Below are 19,727 nucleotides of genomic sequence, written 5' to 3'. Positions count from 1 at the left end.
TCGTAACCTGTTTAATGTCTGGTCTCCGTAAGGCTGCCCTAAAGCCCATAAATTATGATAAACTCCTAGATATAGTTCAGGACAAATCAGAAAATCCTTCCCAATTCCTACAGCGTCTTAAACAGGCCTTTTTACAGTATACTAACTTAGACCCTGAGACGCTAGAGGGAAGACAACTTCTCATGACATACTTTTTTGCTCAGAGTTGCCCCGACATTAGGGCTAAACTTAAAAATTTGGAGAAAGGACCCCTAACTCCACAGGATGAGGCCCTAAGAGTGGCGTTTAAGGTGTACCATGGGAGAGATGGCCAGACCCTTAAGAACAGATACCAGATGCTAGCTGAAGCTGTCCGACCGGCCTCAGCATCCGCCCGGGATCCCTTGCCCTCCGGGGCCAGAGTACCGCAGCGTCCATGCTTCAAGTGTGGTCAAAAAGGGCACTGGGCCCGGGGTTGCCCGAACCCCCGCGCACCACGAAAGCCATGTCCTAGATGCCAGGAAGTAGGCCATTGGTCAGTGGACTGTCCCCGTGTCCCAGGTGACAAGAGGACATCAAACACAGGCGGCCTTCCAGTCGATCTCTTAGCTCTGGCTATAGATGAGGACTATGAATGACGGGACCCTGGCTCCCTTGACCCGACCACCATCATCTCTGAAAGGGAGCCCCGGGTGGACATTAAAGTATCAGGGCGGTCTATCTCTTTCCTTTTGGACACCGGTGCCACATACTCAGTCCTAAAGGAGTTTTGGGGACCTACCTCTCCTTCTCGTCTTCCTATTGTCGGGGTAGGAGGACAGCCTTACTTACCTCAGCAGACTCCACCGCTTAGCTGTATTTTTAGGGGGATTCCCCTTACTCATTCGTTTTTGGTTATACCGACTTGTCCGGTACCTTTACTAGGGAGGGACCTCCTAGCTAAAGTGGGAGCGTCTATTTCCTTTGCTCCCCACATTCGCCTAACTCCAGACTCGCCTGCTGCTCCCCTCCTCCTCCTTCTAGCTACTCAACCTACGGGGTCCAATATGTCATTTCCTTTACCAGCCTCTCAGGTAGACCCCAAGGTCTGGGACACCCAGAACCCTTCTGTGGCTAGACACCATCCCCCCATTGTCATTCAGTTACAGGATCCCTCTAAGTACGTTGCTCAAGTTCAGTACCCACTCCCACTCCAAAGCCTTAAGGGACTTAAACCTATTATCTCTGACCTCCTAAGGAAAAAGCTACTTCGTCCTACCTCCTCCCCCTTTAACACCCCTATACTGGCAGTAAAAAAACCTAATGGGACTTTTCGTCTGGTTCAGGACCTCCGGCTAATTAACTCTGCGGTCGTGCCCCTGCATCCTGTGGTTCCTAACCCTTATACACTCCTCTCTACTATCCCCCCGGGGACATCTCACTTCTCAGTTTTAGACCTTAAGGATGCCTTTTTCTCTATACCCCTCCACACCCGGTCTCAAAATATCTTTGCTTTCACCTGGACTGATCCAGATACTCATGTCTCCACTCAGCTCACCTGGACTGTCCTACCTCAGGGTTTCCGGGACAGCCCACACCTTTTTGGTCAGGCCCTGGCTTCTGACCTGCTCTCTCTGTCTTTCCCTAAATCCAAGTTCATACAGTATGTAGATGATATTTTACTTTGTAGCCCCTCCTTGGAAGTTAGCCGGACTGACACTTCCACCCTCCTAAATTTCCTGTCTAGCAGGGGTTACAGAGTCTCACCTTCTAAGGTTCAATTGTCTACCACTCAGGTTACCTATTTGGGACTAACCATTACCCCAACCCACAAAGCTATTACTGTAGACAGAAAAAACTTAATCGGGTCTCTTGCAGTTCCTTCTACTAAAGAGGAGATTTTATCATTTCTGGGAATAGCTGGCTTCTTACGTACCTGGATCCCCTCTTACTCCCTCCTTGCCCGCCCCCTTTATGAGGCAGCTCTCGGACCTCCCCATGAACCCCTCCTTAACCCTGTTACTAAGCCCTTTCAGAGACTTAAACAGGCTCTCCTAAAAGCCCCTGCTCTTCACCTACCAGATTTAACTCGTCCTTTCTCCCTCTATGTAACAGAAAAAGAAGGATTTGCCCTTGGAGTTCTAGGTCACCAGCTAGGACCTTCCTTTGCACCTGTAGCTTATCTGTCGAAGAAGCTAGACCTAACCACCCAAGGATGGGCATCCTGCATACGTGCTTTAGCAGCTGCTGAGCTTCTTATCCGTGAGTCAAAGAAACTAACCTTTGGGTCACCCATCACTGTCTTCTCTCATCACAACCTGTCCCTTCTCCTAACCTACAGAGGCTTACAAACTCTACCTCCTTCCCGAGTTCTTTCCCTCCAGGTGGCATTAATAGAAGATGCCACACTTACTTTCCAATCTTGCCCACCCCTTAATATCTCAAATCTTCTACCTCAACCTAATGCTAACTATTCTCCAACTCATTCCTGCATTGAAACCTTAGAGGAACTATTGCCCCACCCTTCACACATACAGGAAGGCACACTACCTCAGGCCACCTATACCTGGTACACAGATGGCAGCTCCTTTTTACATGAGGGGACCCGTAAAGCGGGCTATGGCATAGTGTCAGACACCAGGGTGGTAGAAGCACGGGCACTTCCTGCCCACACTACTAACCAACAGGCTGAATTAATAGCCCTCACCCGTGCCTTTCAATTGGCACAGGGACATTCTCTAAATGTTTACACAGACTCTAAATATGCTTTTCATATCCTCCTGTCCCACGCAGCTATTTGGAAGGAACGTGGGCTACTTACTACAAGAGGAGGATCCATAACTAACTCAGATTATATTATGGCTATGCTAAGGGCCTCTCACCTCCCCAAAGCTATAGGAATTATTCACTGTCGGTCACACCAGACTGACAGCTCCGTTATCTCTAGGGGCAATAATCGGGCTGATAGAGCAGCTAGGGCTGCAGCCCTCCGAGGCCCAGATCTACCTCACCCACCACAGGGAGTTCATACACTACAACCCACATCCTCACAGCCACCTCCTGACATGAGACAAATTCTGTCCTACTTACACCAGCTTTTCCACCCTAACAGTAAGGCTCTTTCTCTGTTTGTCAAGGCTCACCTCAAACCTACTTCTGAGGACTTAAATTTCTTAAAAACTATCACTGCCTCCTGTAAAACCTGTCAGATGTCAAACCCTAATTCCAAGTATCGTAACTCCCCTTTTCCCACCCACCAGGCTAGGGGCTCTCTCCCAGGGACTGACTGGCAACTTGACTTCACCCACATGCCCACAGTCAGGCGAGTTAAATACCTCCTGGTACTAGTGGATACTTTCTCAGGATGGGTAGAAGCGTTTCCTACTACTAACAAGAAAGCTCAGACTGTCTCTAACATCCTTCTCAGGGAAATTATCCCCCGGTTTGGGATTCCAGCCTCTCTTCAGTCAGACAATGGTCCTGAGTTTACCTCTCAGATCTCTCAAACCCTGTCTAAAGCTCTCAATATTCCTTGGCATTTTCATATTCCATACCACCCCCAGTCCTCAGGGAAGGTGGAGAGAACTAACCGTTCTTTAAAGACTGTTCTGGTTAAAATGTCACAGGAACTTCACCTTGACTGGGTAAAGCTTCTGCCTCTGGCCCTTTTCAGGCTTAGGGCTCTCCCTAAACAACCACTTTTCATCTCACCCTTTGAACTCATGTACGGGCGGCCGGCTCTAACACCTGGCCTCTCACCTAAACCCTCGCCTCTCCCTGACCGCTTGCTCACACCTTTACTTCATCATCTCCGTTCCCTCCTTTGGGAATTTGCTGACCACTCTCTACCTCGGCCATGTGCCACCCCCTGTACCTCTCCAATTAACATAGGGGATCAAGTACTTCTTTCTCCTCCAGGCCAGAGCCCCTCCCCTCTGTCTCCTAAGTGGAAGGGCCCTTTCAAAGTAATTCTTGTCACTCCAACAGCAGCTAAGCTTGAGGGCCTTCCCCACTGGATTCACTTATCCCACCTCAAGCCCTTTACTTCTCCACCTGAGACTCACCCTTCATACACAGTTTCTACAACAGGACCCTGTTCCCTTAGGTTTCAGAGGACACTGAAATCATCCACTTTACCTCCTATTTCAGAAGAATAAGGCTCAATTTTTACAAGGCTGTTTTAAACTTTCCTGCTTCTAATTACACTCTGCTCATTAATTTCCAAAGTATCTCACAATAATTTACTTAGCTGTTGTTACAGGAATGCCAGCCTAAAAACCATGGATCTAAAGATACAAGGATCACCAAGTGTTTGTGCCTTCTGGTTAAAGGTAACCAGAAAGATTTCATACCACCTAGATATAATTTAATATGTCTAATCTTTATTTTCCCAAACTTTAAGGACTCTTATAAGTTCCAGGGAGCCGAATCAGATCCAAACAGGTCAGATTCACTCCAGGTAATATCCAACCCTTCCCCAGTCTCAATTTCCCTTCCCTCATCTTGGGACTCCTCGGGAACCCCTCCCTCATCTTACAATCTTCCCGTCAAATGACAGGACCTAAGAAAAAAATTTTTTTCTAAACTTAACCTTGTCCTCTATTCTACAAACATCTTGCCAGGACTAAAAGGCACCAGAGTGGCCCGGACTACAATGAAACAACAATCAACTCCAGGACGTGGCAGCACCCCCAACCCCCCAAAGACGATCAACGCCCCAGGCCAGCAGGAAGCAGCCTTAAGACATCTTCGCCCCTACTTCCCTAACCTGCCACGCCCAATTCTCTAACTTTTATAATAAACAACAGCCGGGATTGTAAGAACAAAACACCTGGATGACCCTAACCCCGCCCCCTAACAAGCGGGTACTCACTCACCCGCCATGCCTTTCGACCTTTGCCCTACTGCGCATATGCAATCTTCCCTTTAAAAGGTCCTGCCCCACACCCCTCTTCCTCTTTCTCTCGACTTCCCTAGGGTTGGCTGACTGCCCATCCCCTCTTTCCCCCCTCTCTGATAAATAAACTCCACGTGGGTTGATTATTCGTTGTTCCTTTCCTTATTAGCAGCTGCAGCTTAAACAAAAGAACAACAGTCAGCCCAACACAGCCACCTGCATTCTGCAACAGATCACTTTTGGTGTTGTGTTCACAGTGGCTGTGTCTACTGTTTTGACCAAAACCATTACTGTGGTCCTGGCCTTCAAGATCATTGCTCCAGGAAGAAGGATGAGGGCATTGCTTAAATCTGGGGCACCCAAATTCATCATTCCAATCTGTACATTTATACAAATTATCCTCTGTGGAATCTGGCTAGGAACATCTCCTCCATTTGTGGACACAGATGTACACTCTAAACATGGTCAAATCATCATTGTGTGCAATAAGGGTTCAATCACAGCCTTCTACTGTGTCTTGGGTTACCTAGGAGCCCTGTCCATATGGAGCTTCACAGTAGCATTTTTGGCCAGGAACCTGCCAGATACCTTCAATGAAGCCAAATATCTGACATTCAGCATGTTGGTGTTCTGCAGTGTCTGGGTCACCTTCCTCCCAGTCTACCACAGTGCTAAGGGGGAGGTCATGGTGGCTGTGGAAGTCTTCTCCATCTTAGCCTCTGGCAAAGGACTCCTAGGATGTATCTTTGTGCCCATGTGCTACATTATTCTCATGAGACCTGATAAGAACTCATTAAAAGCCATGAGAAATTGATTTCAGTAATAAAAAGCAATCTTTCAGATAATTCATGTTACATTTTTATGGTTTTGAGCAGTGTCAATAGAAGTTCTCAGATTAAACTGCTGCAATTCATTAAACATGCCTCAAGTCTGACTTACTGTTTTTGTATACTGTGTTTGTGGAACATTGGAATGTTGTATGTTCAGGACCAAATTTTCTTGGGCTGCCTTAGTCTTCTAATCAAACAGCTATAACTTATTCCTGTATTTGACTTCCATATCAATATTTTGGAAAGTACAAAATGATCTTAACTTTCAGCAAACTGTAAATTGGGTTCTTAATTGGTATAATTAATAAAAATCTGGAGTCAGATATAAAAGAAAATGCTTAGATATCAGAGAGAAGGAACAAGCCACAGCCATACCTTACCTCCAAGCATCCAAGTAGACAAGAGAACATGAGGTATTGTTTCTGCCCACTCATGTCCTCTCTCTGCCCAGCTATCTCCTTCCTGTCTGTTTGTACAGAACATTCCTCCAGACCTCTATGGTTGGCTAGTAGCAAGCTCCATTCTGTTACCTTCTTTTTTATGATTCCAGTATGTGTATTAACAATGGACACACAATTGGATAGATTACAGTTGTCATAATTTTGATTGAAAGGTAACAAGATGTTCTCCTGGTGGGTGAAGTATAAGTAATGCCAGAATTTTGAACAATTTGAAATGTGTACAGCCCTACATAAGGGTAATAAATTGCGGTGGCATCAAACATACCTATTAAAATGAAATGAGTGTTTTTTCCTTTTTTATTCTGACTCTACTACAGAATTTTAAAATTTAAATTAGAAACAAGATTGCATTACATGTCAATGCCAGTTCCCACTCCCTCCCCTCCTATTCTGCCCCTCACTGACACCCTACCTATCCCATAGCCTTTCTGCTTCCCAGTGAAAGTGAGGCCTTCCACGGGGATCTTCAGAGTCTATCATATCTATTGGGATAGGGCCTATGAACTCCCCCATGTGTCTAGGCTGAGGGAGTATCCCTCTATGTGGAATGGGCTCTCAATGTCCATTTCTACTCCATAGAATTCTGAGGCCTCCAAACTGACACCCACATTCATGGGGTCTGGATCAGTCCTATGCTGGTTTCCCAGCTGTCAGTCTGGGGACCATGAGCTCCCCCATGTTCAGGTCAGCTGTTTCTGTGGGTTTCACCAAGCTTGTCTTGACCCCTTTGCTCAGCACTCCTCCCCTTCTGCAACTGGATTCTAGTTCAGTTCAGTGTTTAGCTATGAGTGTCAGCTTCTACTTCCATCATGTGCTGGATAAAGGCTATAGGATGGCATATAATTTAGTCATCAATCTCATTATCAGGGGAGGGGATTTAAGGTAGCCTCTGCACTGTTGCTTAGATTGTTAGTTGGTGTCATCTTTGTAGATCTCTGGACATTTCCCAAGTGCCTGATTTCTCTTTAAACCTATAATGACTCCTTCCCAATTTGCTCAGGAGATGTTGTCCCTTTCCCCATCTTTGGGGGATCATGTAAGTGTCACTTAGGGTCCTCCTTGTTTCCTAGCTTCTCTGGTGGTGTGGATTGTAGGCTGGTAATCCTTTGCTCTATGTCTAAAATCCATATATGAGTGAGTATATACCATGTTTATATTTTGTGACGGGGTTACCTCACTCAGGATGGTTTCTTCTAGTTCCATCCATTTGCCTGCGAATTTCAAGATTCTATTGTTTTTTTCCCCGGTGAGTAGCACACCATTGTGTAAATGTACCACATTTTCTCTATCCATTCTTCAGCTGAGGGGCATTTAGGTTGCTTCTAGTTTCTGGCTATTACAAATAATGCTTCGATGAACATTGTGGAACAGATGTCCTTGTATGAATGAGCTTCTTTTGGGTATATGCCTAAGAGTGTAATTGCTGGATCTTGTGATAGATTTATTCCCAATTTCCTGAGGAACTGCCATACTGATTTCCAAAGTCACTGTACCAGTTGGCACTTCCACTAGCCACTGGCCAACAATTTCATAATTAATATATGTCTCTGTGTTTTTATTTTGGGGCTCAAGGACAGTAGGACCTTCCAGGCCAAGGATCTCTCCTTAAATTTAAACACAAATATCCAGTTCTTTCATTTATTTATTTATTTATTTATTTATTTATTTATTTTTATTGTTTTTTGTTAAGTTACTTGATTTTTAGAATAATTTTTTTGACTCTGATGTCCTGGGATCAACATTCTTTCTTTTCTCAAACCAGAATTCATATGTTTTGTGATGTTTTAATCTTTTTTCCTTTATGATTTAAATTAGAAACAAGCTTGATTTACATGGCAATCCCAGTTCCCTCTCCCTCCATTTCCCCCTGCCCCCCACCAACCTCCTATCCTGTCCCCCTTTTGCTCCCCAGGGAGGGTGAGGCCTTCCATGGGAGATTTTCAAAGTCTGTTGTAGGGGAAGCTGTAGCCACGCCTTCTTAGGGGCTGGCTACAGGAGTACCTAAGGGCTTGTGAGGGCGTGGTCAGAGTGAGTAGGGGGACTGTGTTTTGGTTTCCGTCTCTCTTTACTTCTTGCTGTACAGACTACCACCGGCTGGCTGGTTCGCTCTGTAAGTAACCGTATTGGTAATTTCCTACTATAGTCTGTCATAAAATTTAGAGCAGGGCCTAGGTCCTCGCCTGTGTGTCTAAGCTGAGAGAGTATCCCTTTATGTGGAACAGGCTCCCAAATTTCATTCATATACCAGGGATAAATTCTAACCATTTGCCAGTGGCCCCATAGATTGCGGAAGCCTCCTAACTGAGGCTCACGTTCAGGGGTTCTAGGTAGGTCCTATGCTGGTTTCCCATCTATCAGTCTGGGGTCCATGAGCTCCCACTTGTTCAGGTCAGCTGTTTCTGTGGGCTTCTCTAGACTGGTCTTGACCCCTTTGCTCATCACTCCTCCCTCTCTGCAACTCCATGAAGAAAACTCAAGCTAGGAAGGAATGGGCTCATTTGACTTCCATATCACAATTCCTCAACCAGGGTATCAGGATAGGAACTCAAACAGAATAGGAGGCTGGAGGCAGGATCTGAGACAGAAGTCGTGGAGGGTTGCTGCTTACTGGCTTGCTCTCCATCACTTTCACTTTCTTGATCTTCTTTCTTATAAAACCAATGTCCTAGGGCCCAGGGTTGGCAACAGGCAGTATCAGGTGGGCACTCCCTATCAATCTCTAATGAAGAAAATGCCTTACAGGTCTGCCTACAACCCAATCTCATGGTGGCATGTCTGTATTTGAAGTTTCCTCCTCTCAGATGACTATTGCTTGTATCAAGTTGGCTTTAAATTATTAGGTACAGTATCTACTTAGCAAAATTCAGTAATGAATCCAACCAATAAGCCTCATGACCTGCCTAGTCAGAGTGCTTTGACTAGTTACACAGTCCCAGGCATATACTATCTATTGTAGGATGGGCTTCCTATTCAATTGAAGAGTCGTCAGTTATGCTCTTTGGAGTTGTGACACTATAATGCATTTTTTGTTTTGTTTCTCAGGCAAGGGGAATCTACACCTGTGAGGTATTTGCAGATACTAATGGGCATTATGGTGAATACCAAGTTAGCTCCACTGGATGCTTAGATCTGAGATGACCCTCCTTATCTTGGACACTATGGGGCACTGTTTTCTAAATTTGTAGAGAAACCCTTCCAGATTAGGGCCTTTTCTGCCCAACTAACTTGGAATCCTGAGGCACAATCCAATTGCATCATGTCAAATGGCCTTGTGCCATAAGCTTATGACACAAGTTTTACAAATACACTTCCCCATTTGGGTTTGTCCCTGTGGCTCTTCTCTTCTTAGACATATTTTTTCCTAGCATGTTCTTTTCCCTTGGACAGAAAACCTCAGATTCACAGCCTTAGGGTAGAAAATATTAAAGATTTCTCCAGGGGACTGTCAGAAGCAAATGTGGAATGATTAGGTAGTGTTGCCTGCAACACTTATAAAGCACGGGCAGGCTCACAATTCACCTGCTGAAAGGGCGAACTTGGCATTACTGCAGATTTCCTTTATACTGAAAGAAACACCAACAATGTCCATGTTGATTTATTTCCTCTTGACCCTGAAGCTTCCTGTGCTGTTGTGCAAGTTGGTTTTCCCAGGATGTCGTATGTCTTGGACAGACTATGTATGCCAGGATGGAGACATGGTGATCAGTGCATTCTTACCCCTTTATACCTTTCAAACCTCCCAGCACAGAAAAGGGCCAGAGGCCACAAGAATTCATCCAAGGTAAGTGTCTCCTGCCTGCTCTTCCTAGCCCCTTTCTCCAGGATTTCTCTCTTAATCTATTTCACATTTTTCTTCTAAGCAGCATCTCCTTCCAATGTAGTAAGAGTTTTTCATTTTCATCTTCTTTCCTATTGCATTTTATGTTTTATGGGTGGATTCTGAGCACAAAACCACTCTCCAGATATTTCCCACACATCTGTCCCTCTTTCTGCTGTCATGCAGAGGAGTGAATGATGTAACATAGAAACATAGCTTGCGGTCTGTGCACAATTCAGTAGTAAAAATTGATAACATACTTTCCTTCTACAAAATGTGAATGAATAATGCTTCTATGCATTCCCTAATATCTATAAAGACTAGGTGCCACTGTGTGTGTGTTCTACATTCCTGAGGAGACAACGGATTGCATTTAGTTTTTTGAAACTCTTTGCAGATAAGTGTTTCCTGCCAGAGTCCCCCTGAAACTTGCTTACAAATTCCAGGTCAGGAAGTATAATCAGACCCCCGTGATGTTAATAGCGATGGAAGTGCACAGACATCCTTTTGCCAATTAACAATGTCACCAATTCAATCAAAAAACTGTGTAATAAAGGGCTGAAACAGTTTTGCCCAGGGACTTGTGCTCCTGTGAGCAGAGGTATCAATTGGAGAGAAGCTTACAACCCTGTCACTTGCTGATGTGACAGGTGTTGCCTGTGGATGCTCTGTACACTCAGGAAGAGAGGTGGCAGGAAGGAATTGCAACTGTCCCTGCTTAGATGCTGTCTCATCTTTCCACAGTCCTAATTGTTGGCTGATACTAATGCAGTCCTTTCAACTTTCTCATTTTAGACTCCTCACTTTCCATAACTATGCCAGTCACATATGCATTGCTCTTGTCCCTGTTTTATCCACTTTGCTAACTCTCATCCCTCTCTGCTCATTACTAATCCTTAGGTGTGGCAGATGTGGCTCACTGGATGTTTTAGAGTGATTTGGGGATTTTATGAACTGAATCACTTTTATCTAAATATAGCTCTCATTAGTGCATTGTTGACTGCATGATTTGCTAAAAAACTAGCTTTACTGTCTGGAAGGCAAACATCAAACCTGCTTATTCTGCAGGTGATATATAATAAACCCAGGCATAATCAGTACTTTGTTTAATTTTGTTCATGGACCAATCATAATTTTATATTTGCTGAGAGTGTAAAGTGTTGCACTGTGTGAATAATTATTGTGATAATAAAAAGCATAAATTCCTTAACTTAAGTAGTAAACTTTTTAGCAAAATCTCTAATTTCAATTTGAATCAGTAATGTCTTTTCTCACCCTGTGACATGTCCTTACCAAGAGCTTTACTAACTGTGCTGGGCACTGTGCCTTTATGTTGTGCATATAAAATTTTTTCTGATTTGAAGTGAGCCCATGCCTTAATGCAGAATATGCCTTCAATATTTTATGGATGTCCCAAATTTCTATATGTGTATATACTATATTAATAATATCTTCTTGATTTCAATGGTTGTAAAATGACTGTGTGCTTGTCATTTGTTTTGAATAATTTTGAATGTGGTGTGTTGAAGTGGGAAAGAGCATATGTTGTTATAGTCATTACTGGACTAGTAAGTGGTGGTTGTAGATTCTCCTCTAAGATCCATGCCTTTTCAGTTGGCTCAGTTTCCATGCCATTCCTGTGTAACTTCTTGTTAAGCATGCATTAAGTTCAATTAAATATGTATCTGCAATTTATGTAACCAACCCAATCTACCATTTACAAGATATGTGTTTTTAATCCATTAATTCTTCATAAACTACATAGAAATTGTTGTATTTATTTTCCATCAAATATTTGAATATACATTAGGCTTTCTATAAAATCATTTATTTATTCATTTAATGAATCACATTTTATCACTTTACTGACACTTTATTATGAGTGTGTCCAATGTGTGTGCCTGTCTGTATTTGTCTGCTATTATCAGTGTGGACATGTGCATGCCTAACTCATGAGGAAAGCATTATATGTTTCCTTGAGGTCATTCTTCTTCCAGACATTGTTTCTTGCTTACTGCTGTGTATGCCAGGCTTGCTGGCCAATGAGGCTCTCCTGTATCCACCTCACATGTGTCTATAGAAAAGCTGCATTACACAAGCCAGCCACAATATCCAAGATTTTCTTGTTTTCCATTCAGTACTGTTTCAAATGTTGCTGACTGAAATCAAAGGGAGAAATATAAATTGGCCTCTGGGACAGCCTTCAAGTTGGCAATTTTAAACCTAATAACAAAAGATTGCCTCCCACAATAAATTTCTGCATTATTTTTGTCTGAACAATGTGTATTTTAATGTTCTTTACTAAGGGCTTGATTTGTTTTTAAAAGCACCTCATGTTTTGAGAGAGAGAGAGAGAGAGAAAGAGAGAGAGAAGGTATACATGCGAGGGTTGTTTCTGAATGCAGTTTTCTCTTGCAAATATATGTATGGATGTGCTCATTATTGTGTGTGAATAGGAGTGTTTGTATGAATATTAGTGTGTGCACATACATGTGTGTTTCTCTATGTGTTTGAGAATGCACATGTGTGTTTCTCTGTCCATGCATATGAATGTGTGATTTGTGTGGTTGTGTGTAGATGTGATGTGTGTGGTTGAAAGAGTGTATCTCTGCAGTTCCATAAATTTTCCAGAGAATAATGGGTGTTGTTCTTCACTTCCCACCTTTTGATACAGAGCCACCATGTAACTCATTGCTGTGCACACCAGACTGGCAGGCTAGGGTCTTCTGGAATTCTCCTATTTCTGTGTCTCATCTTTACACAAGGCCTTTGGGATAGAAAACACTTGCTACCATGTCCTGGTAACACACATTCAGGTCCTCACTCTGTGTGTGTGTGTGTGTGTGTGTGTGTGTGTGTGTGTGTGTGTGTGTGTGTGTGTGTGTCTGTCTGTCTGTCTGTCTGTCTGTCTGTCTGTCTGTCTGTGCATCATGTACCCTGTCAGTAACACCCCCAGCTCTTATCCACAGTCTGGCAGCTTGACTTGGTCCAGATTTACTTTGTTTTCAGTTGTTTTCTAACCCAGGTTGTATAGTTCCAGGATCATATTCCTCCAGTCATTCACATTCAAGACTTTGGTGCTGAGGATGTCCCCTTATTTAAGACAATTTTCACCACTTTCCTCCTTCTATTTCTCTTTGGGAATTATTGCAATGACATTTGAACACTCATATAATTTCCTTATTAATGTAACATATGTGTCTGGATGTTTACTAGTTTATACATAGCATGACTTTTGAAATTCATTTTTGAACTTAAAGAAGATTGTTCTTTGTACTTAACGAATTGGGTTTCAAATGCATTTGTTTTCACAATGATCTAACCAACCAAAGTCTCTGTGACTGAGCAAAAGGGATCTCTCTGATGGTAACAATCTGAATTCTCTATTATGCAGAAGTTGCTCTTTGAAGATGACACATTTAGTTTACTCAATTATAATACTCTGAATTTAAGGTTTTGCTGTGTTCTGTGTGTGGATTCCCCTCCAAAGGCCACCTTTGCAACGCTTACTATCCAAGCTTTGGTTCTAGATGTTGGTGGAAATAATTAAGTGTTAGTGAACCATTGTAGTGCATGTAGGGCACATGCAGGAAGGGGAGTGTGGAAACCCTTAGCTTTTTCTCTTTTCTCTTTCAAATTCCTATCATAAAGTTAAAAATCATGCTGGTATTTGAATCTCCATGACATCCTAGACTGCAACATGTCCAATAGAAACTGTGATAGCAAACCATAGACAAGTCTGAAAATGTGTGGGCAGGAGAAACATTTTTCTTTTTTCAAGCTAATTATGTATTTCATAATAAATGTCAAAGTTCATTAATATGGGCACAAGCTTGGTGTTTAACAGTAGAGTAGTAAGGTCACTGTTATACATGGTTCTTTTGTAAACCTGTGCTGTTTGAGGACTTGAGACTATGGTCATTTCTCTTAGCAATACTGAGCTCAGTCATTTTAAATACATATTATTAAGACATTTATTTTACATATGAGTCTGTAGTAATTGTTTTTAACTTCTTCATTTTGATTTCCTTAAAATAATTTGCAGTTTGTTTTCCACTACCTCTTCAGAGAGATGCGTTAGATCTTGGGGGAAGGAGATGGTTGTCATTTGCTGGAGAACAGAGATTCACCTTACTTTGGTTGTCAGTCTTGTCAGGTTGGACAGAATCCTATGGATGGCCCTATATCCACTCAGCTATGGGCAGCACTAAATAGACTTAGTTTTTTAAACAGGATGTCTTGAAGTTTTGAGGGGTATGTGGTAGGGTGTCTGGTAAGAGGTGGAATGTCTCACAGATGCATTGTACATTAAATGCTTTTGTGAATTCTCAAGTTATTAAAAAGGATTTTTTTTACCTGGGATATGCCTTTCAGAGTATCTCACAAGTATCTTTCGCATATGTCAATTTTTCATAATTTGTGAAGCAAAAATTTCTGAAGTCAGCAATAATACTATCTGATCTTATGTTTTTTTAAATTGTAGTATATTCAATCTCCTTATTGCCTCATGAAGATATGTACAGTCCAGTATGTCATTTGCTTTGAACACATTTGCTTGTTGGTTTGATGTTCACTTGGAACATTTGGAAAGAAGGAAAATCATTTGACAAAATGTCACCTCTAGTTTATCCTGTAAGCAACACTGCTACCCACTTTCTTATTGATGATTGATGAGGAATGGCCGAAGATGCCATGTGTAGTGCTGATCTTGGATTGGTGGTCTACATGAAATCAGAAGCAGGCTGAGCAAGGCAAGAAGAACAAGCCAATTGAGTTGATTGTCCTCATGTTTTCTCTTTTATGTCCTCCCTCAACTTTTTTGAAGTAGGGTGTGACCTGTGAATTGTAAGCTGAAGGGTATCTTTCATTTGAAAATTCATTTTCATAATTGTGCTCATTACAGTATAGAAAAGTAACTAAGAGAGCATCCTCACCCACTTATCTATACACTCTCCTCTCACCATACCCACAAATCTGACTTTTCTCCTTCCAATACTCAGTCCTATGTCCATTTTACTTTCACACATATTTTCACACATAGATACCATTATACACAGAGTGGATGCAATATGATCCACTTTTTTGATCAGTGTCATATTGCCTTTCTGAGGACTCTCTGGTCATCTCTTTTGCTGTTGGACTAATTAGATTGAACTTTCATCATGATCCAGATCAACAATTTTTATTAACTAACTCTCTAATTTTTTCTCGACATAACCAGGTTATTTTTGAATAATTAGAACTTTTTCTCTTGTTTTAAAATTTATTTTATTTGGTAAGTAATATAATTTGCTGGTATGTATGTTTGTCCACCACATATATATAGTGTATGAAGAGGATGAAAAATTTTGTTAGAGTCCTTGTAACCAAAGTTACAGTCATGACCCACCATAAATGTGCTAAATATATGATGCATGTCCTAAGAAAGAACAGCTAGCACTCTTAACTGCTGAGAAATCTCTGTAGCTCATATATGATCTTTTTTTTCTATAGGATTACAAATGTTTTATCCTACTTTAAGGGAGTTTTAGCTTGAAATTTTGTGAACCACAGGGTAGAAAGTAATGCATAATTGTTATAGAAATGTACATAAATATTAATTTCACTTACATTATTATTCTTTGAAATAATGGACCTCAAGATTGCTGTGTATCACCACAGTCATTGACAGATTTGAAAAGGTTAGAGTTACTTGGAAGACCATACTCAGACTTCTGATTCTGTAGAGTCTGGTTAGTGACATCACAGGGCCCTAACTCTTCCTTCTATCATTTCACAAATGTGAGACACTTTACATTCATTTCAAATCCCCTCCAGATTTCCTTAGCAAATGCATGATTATAGACTGCACTTGAAAAATTAAAGTTTGTAAAAATCAAAGAATCTAACCTAACTAAATAATGGTGTACTGGAAGTCACCCCATACTTTCTTGGCACTTATTAATTATACATAGTAATAGGATTCATAATGGTAGTTGATAAAATACACTTAGGATAGTTTGATCATCTTCAGTTCCAAAAGTGATTTACAAGATCATGGCACCTTGATCTTGGTTACACTGAGGAAAATTTATATCCTTCTATTGTGAATATTAACTGCTAATAAATCCTAAAAAATTTGTATTTTGTAAATTTATATTAATTTTTAAATTTGGTTACAGAAAATTTGTAAGACATATTCAAATGAAATGTCATGAAAACATACATAAAAACATTATAGTATAAGAACATCTTGTATTTGCACATATAAACATATTTAATCAAAAGAGGAAGGAAGGGTATACAGGGAAGTGTGGAGGAAAAGGACAAGGGTATATTGTATAATTATATTGTAATTAAAAATTAATGTAACAAAAAATAATGGAACAATGAAAAGTTTTCAATACCTGATACTATATCAAAAGTTAATAATGACATTCAAGTTTAATAAACATGGACATAGAGATCTTGAACATTAAGACTAGAAAGCAACAAAGTGAAATTATGTAAAAAGAATAGAATGAGAACTACAAATTGATATATGGGACAAGATATCTAGGTCATTCAAGGTGAGAAAAAAAATTGCACAACCAAATAGTATCTGAATAGTATGCAGTGCTGTGGGATAATCTTTTTCTACACTATGAAAATGTCATTCTAATTGGTTTAATAAAGTACTGAATGACTAATAGCTAGGGTGGATTTTCAGGAACAGAGAGGATGCTGAGAAGAAGGGCCAAGTCAAGAGGAGATGCAGAGGAAACATGACATGAAGAAGAGGGAACACACCTCGAGTCACATGGCTGCCCATAAATTAATAGAAAAGGCTTAATGTAAATATGAGTCAGTTAGAAACAAGTTTAAGCTATAGGCCAAGGTTTTTGATCAATATAAGACTCCATGTCGTTTTTTTGTGAGAGATGACACAAGGTTAATCCAACTACATCCAACAAGATGGCATGTATTACCACATAAAACCTGAGAAAGTTTTTAAAAAGTTTTTGAACACACAAAAATGGACACAATGGTGACTTCCTAGTCCTGCAGTCTTTCATGTGGGCTACCATATAGAGATGTATCTACCAGATGCTGCTTGTGGTCTTGAGATACCACCACCATGAGCTAAGCTGCAAGGTGGGTGGTTTAAGTTTTGCTCTTGCAAATAACAATTGACAGATATGTAGTAAAGCAGATCCAGACAGGAAAAAACTTCTCAACAGGTAGTCTGTGTTTTAAACATGATATTAGGCTTTAAAAAGAGAAAATGAATAGAGGCTGACCTAGAAAACTAATGTACAAATAGTAAAATTAAATATTCAAAGAAAAATAATATAAAAGAATAGCCACGTAGAATTGGAATATACAGAGGGAGTCTGGGTCCTGTATATATATATAAAATATACTGATTTTAAATGCTTTCATTGCTGATGAGCAAACACCATCTCCTGAGAGACATTGGATTACACAAACTACGTGTGTGTGTGTGTGTGTGTGTGTGTGTGTGTGTGTGTGTGTGTGTGTGTTTAAAGTGTCATAACTTCAGAATGGAAGTCAAAATACATAACACTGGTGAAGAATTTATGCTTTTGTTTCTATAAAAAATGAAAGGCTGTGGGTTCATTCAAGGTTAATAGAGATCAGATTTGATTGGGGGAAGAAACCCTGAAAATCTTGGCTACAGATATAATGAAATTAATGTAAAAATACTAAATATAGGCGACATATATTTTACCTGTTCAAACATAAAAACATCATCTTTGGCTGGCTTGGTACAAGCACAGTCCATATTTGTGTTCATGAATATATTTATGTTGCCTTTGAAAGTTTATATGTTCTCAGAGCAAGAGGACCAGACTCCATTGAGAACAGGTGGCCTTGATGAGCAAGGCTCTCACAGTGCCTCTGGTGCAGCTTCTTCAGAGTTCTCACCCAGAACAAGTAAGAAGTGCTCTAGCTGAGATGGTCAAGCCTCACAGACTACTCTAATATAGCTGAAACTTTACATAAGCCTTGCATTATCTCATCACACTGAGACTGGGCAACAACTAGCTCCCCCAGGACTTGACCATTATCTTAATTTTTTCATGATCCTTTAAGGTTGTTAACACGACAAAAATAGGAAGCTGTATAAACAACACGATGCCCACATTCCCAAGAAATGGCATGGGTGGGTTTTTTATCATTCAGTGGGGTATGCATTTTGGTCTTTGTTTAGATGAGTTGGTTATAATTTTTATTGCCCATTGTCAGGGCAGATGCTAAACAAAGGAAAATAGATTCCAAGATTTTGTTCTGGAAAGAAAAAGGGGTGATATAGAAATGATAGTATAAAAAGGTAGATTATCACATCTACTTTCAAACTCATGAAGCAACTACAAGTCTTATATTGGTAAGAATTTTTGTATATTTATACAATTTTGTTATAATATGTCTTTACTCTTATTTAAAGCATTTTTGGATATTGATAAAAATTTAAGATTATTTTTGTTAGAATACACTGTACATATACTTTTACTCTTATTTAAGGTATTGTAGCTATACAGCTCATTTAGCAATGTATATACATATCTACTCCTATGAAGTTATTTAAGATAATAAATAAAACAGGTTAGTAGTTAGTGAGATATATTTTCAAGTCAATCAGAGACATATTTTAAGTAGATAGATAGTCTTCAAACACTCCAGAGATCTGCTTTATATGGTATTTAAGATCTTTTAATAACATAAGACCTTTCATGACAGTGTGACACTTCTGCACTTGGTGGATCCAATCTAAACTTCATAAAAGCATGATGGGTGTGGATCCAATCCAAACTTCATAAAAGCATGATGGGTGTGGTGGTATTTTGTTATCTACTTCATAAAAGTGTGGTTGCTGTGGGTATATTTTCTTTGTACTCTAACTAATAAAGTTTGCCTGAATATAAGAGGGTGAACCTAACCACTAGTTAACCATAGAGGTCTGGAGATCTGTACAGACAGACAGGAAGCGAGATGGCTGAGTAGAGAGAGGAATACAAGGAAGGAGAGAAGAGCAGCTCCACCTGTTTTTGGTCTGGAGGTTTTATAAGGGCAAAACTTTCATGGCTGGCTGCTCTGCTCCTCTACATTTTCATCCTTCACCCCTAATATCTGACTCCAGGTTTTCAATACTAAGACCAATTAGAACTCATGCTACCAATGGGCATTGAAGAACCTCCATATGGAGTTTGCTTTCTTTGTAGCAAAAGATAGCAATTTGGGCAAGAAACTGACCTTGCATGAATTGCTGATAGAATGGTCTCCAAAGTGAACAAGTGCCTGCTGAACTTTGCCAATACAGGGTAGGTCAGGCCTCCAAAATTTTCACAGAAAAGTCTATAAGATATTCCTGGTCCATAAGCCAAATATGGGATGCCCCTATAATACGGAGGAATCCTGGGGTGGCTTAACAGGCAGCCAATGTCTCTGTTATTTTCTAGTTTTGGAAGTTGTTTGCTCTGCACTTCCTGCTTACTCAAGTAATATTATGTCCTTCTTGGATGTTTGATGAAATTGAAGACAAAGTGGTTATAGTTGCAGTTTTCCTTAGTTATTATAGAAGCTAAATTATGTATAGAGATTTAGACTAATCAAGACAGAGTATATAATGGAGTATTTTCTCCAAATATGTCAAATACAAATGGATGGACATTGTAAATGTAACTTTTGCCTGATAATTCATCTTATTGTTTATAGTTTTATTATGGTAGAGTTAAAACCTTTCTTCTTCATTCATACAATGGGGGAAATATTGTGGAATAATG

The 19,727-nt window shown here is 40.6% G+C and overlaps 1 protein-coding gene and 1 pseudogene across 1 annotated transcript; both read left to right on the top strand.

The window, feature by feature from the left end:
* Nucleotides 1–5,093: 5,093 nt before the first annotated feature.
* LOC118238935 (vomeronasal type-2 receptor 116-like) lies at nt 5,094–5,669 on the top strand (the record flags this gene model as incomplete). The annotated part of the gene is made up of 1 exon (XM_035445846.1): nt 5,094–5,669. A coding segment is annotated over one exon (576 nt), but the record flags the coding sequence as incomplete, so codon positions are not given.
* A 4,058-nt stretch (nt 5,670–9,727) lies between these two features.
* The window catches only part of LOC100765915, a 61,451-nt pseudogene continuing 51,451 nt past the window's right edge, over nt 9,728–19,727 (top strand).

The sequence above is a fragment of the Cricetulus griseus genome, chromosome 5 (assembly GCF_003668045.3).
Source record: "Cricetulus griseus strain 17A/GY chromosome 5, alternate assembly CriGri-PICRH-1.0, whole genome shotgun sequence".
NCBI classification, from domain to species: Eukaryota; Metazoa; Chordata; class Mammalia; order Rodentia; family Cricetidae; genus Cricetulus; species Cricetulus griseus.
This window is presented reverse-complemented; position numbering and strand designations above follow the sequence as displayed.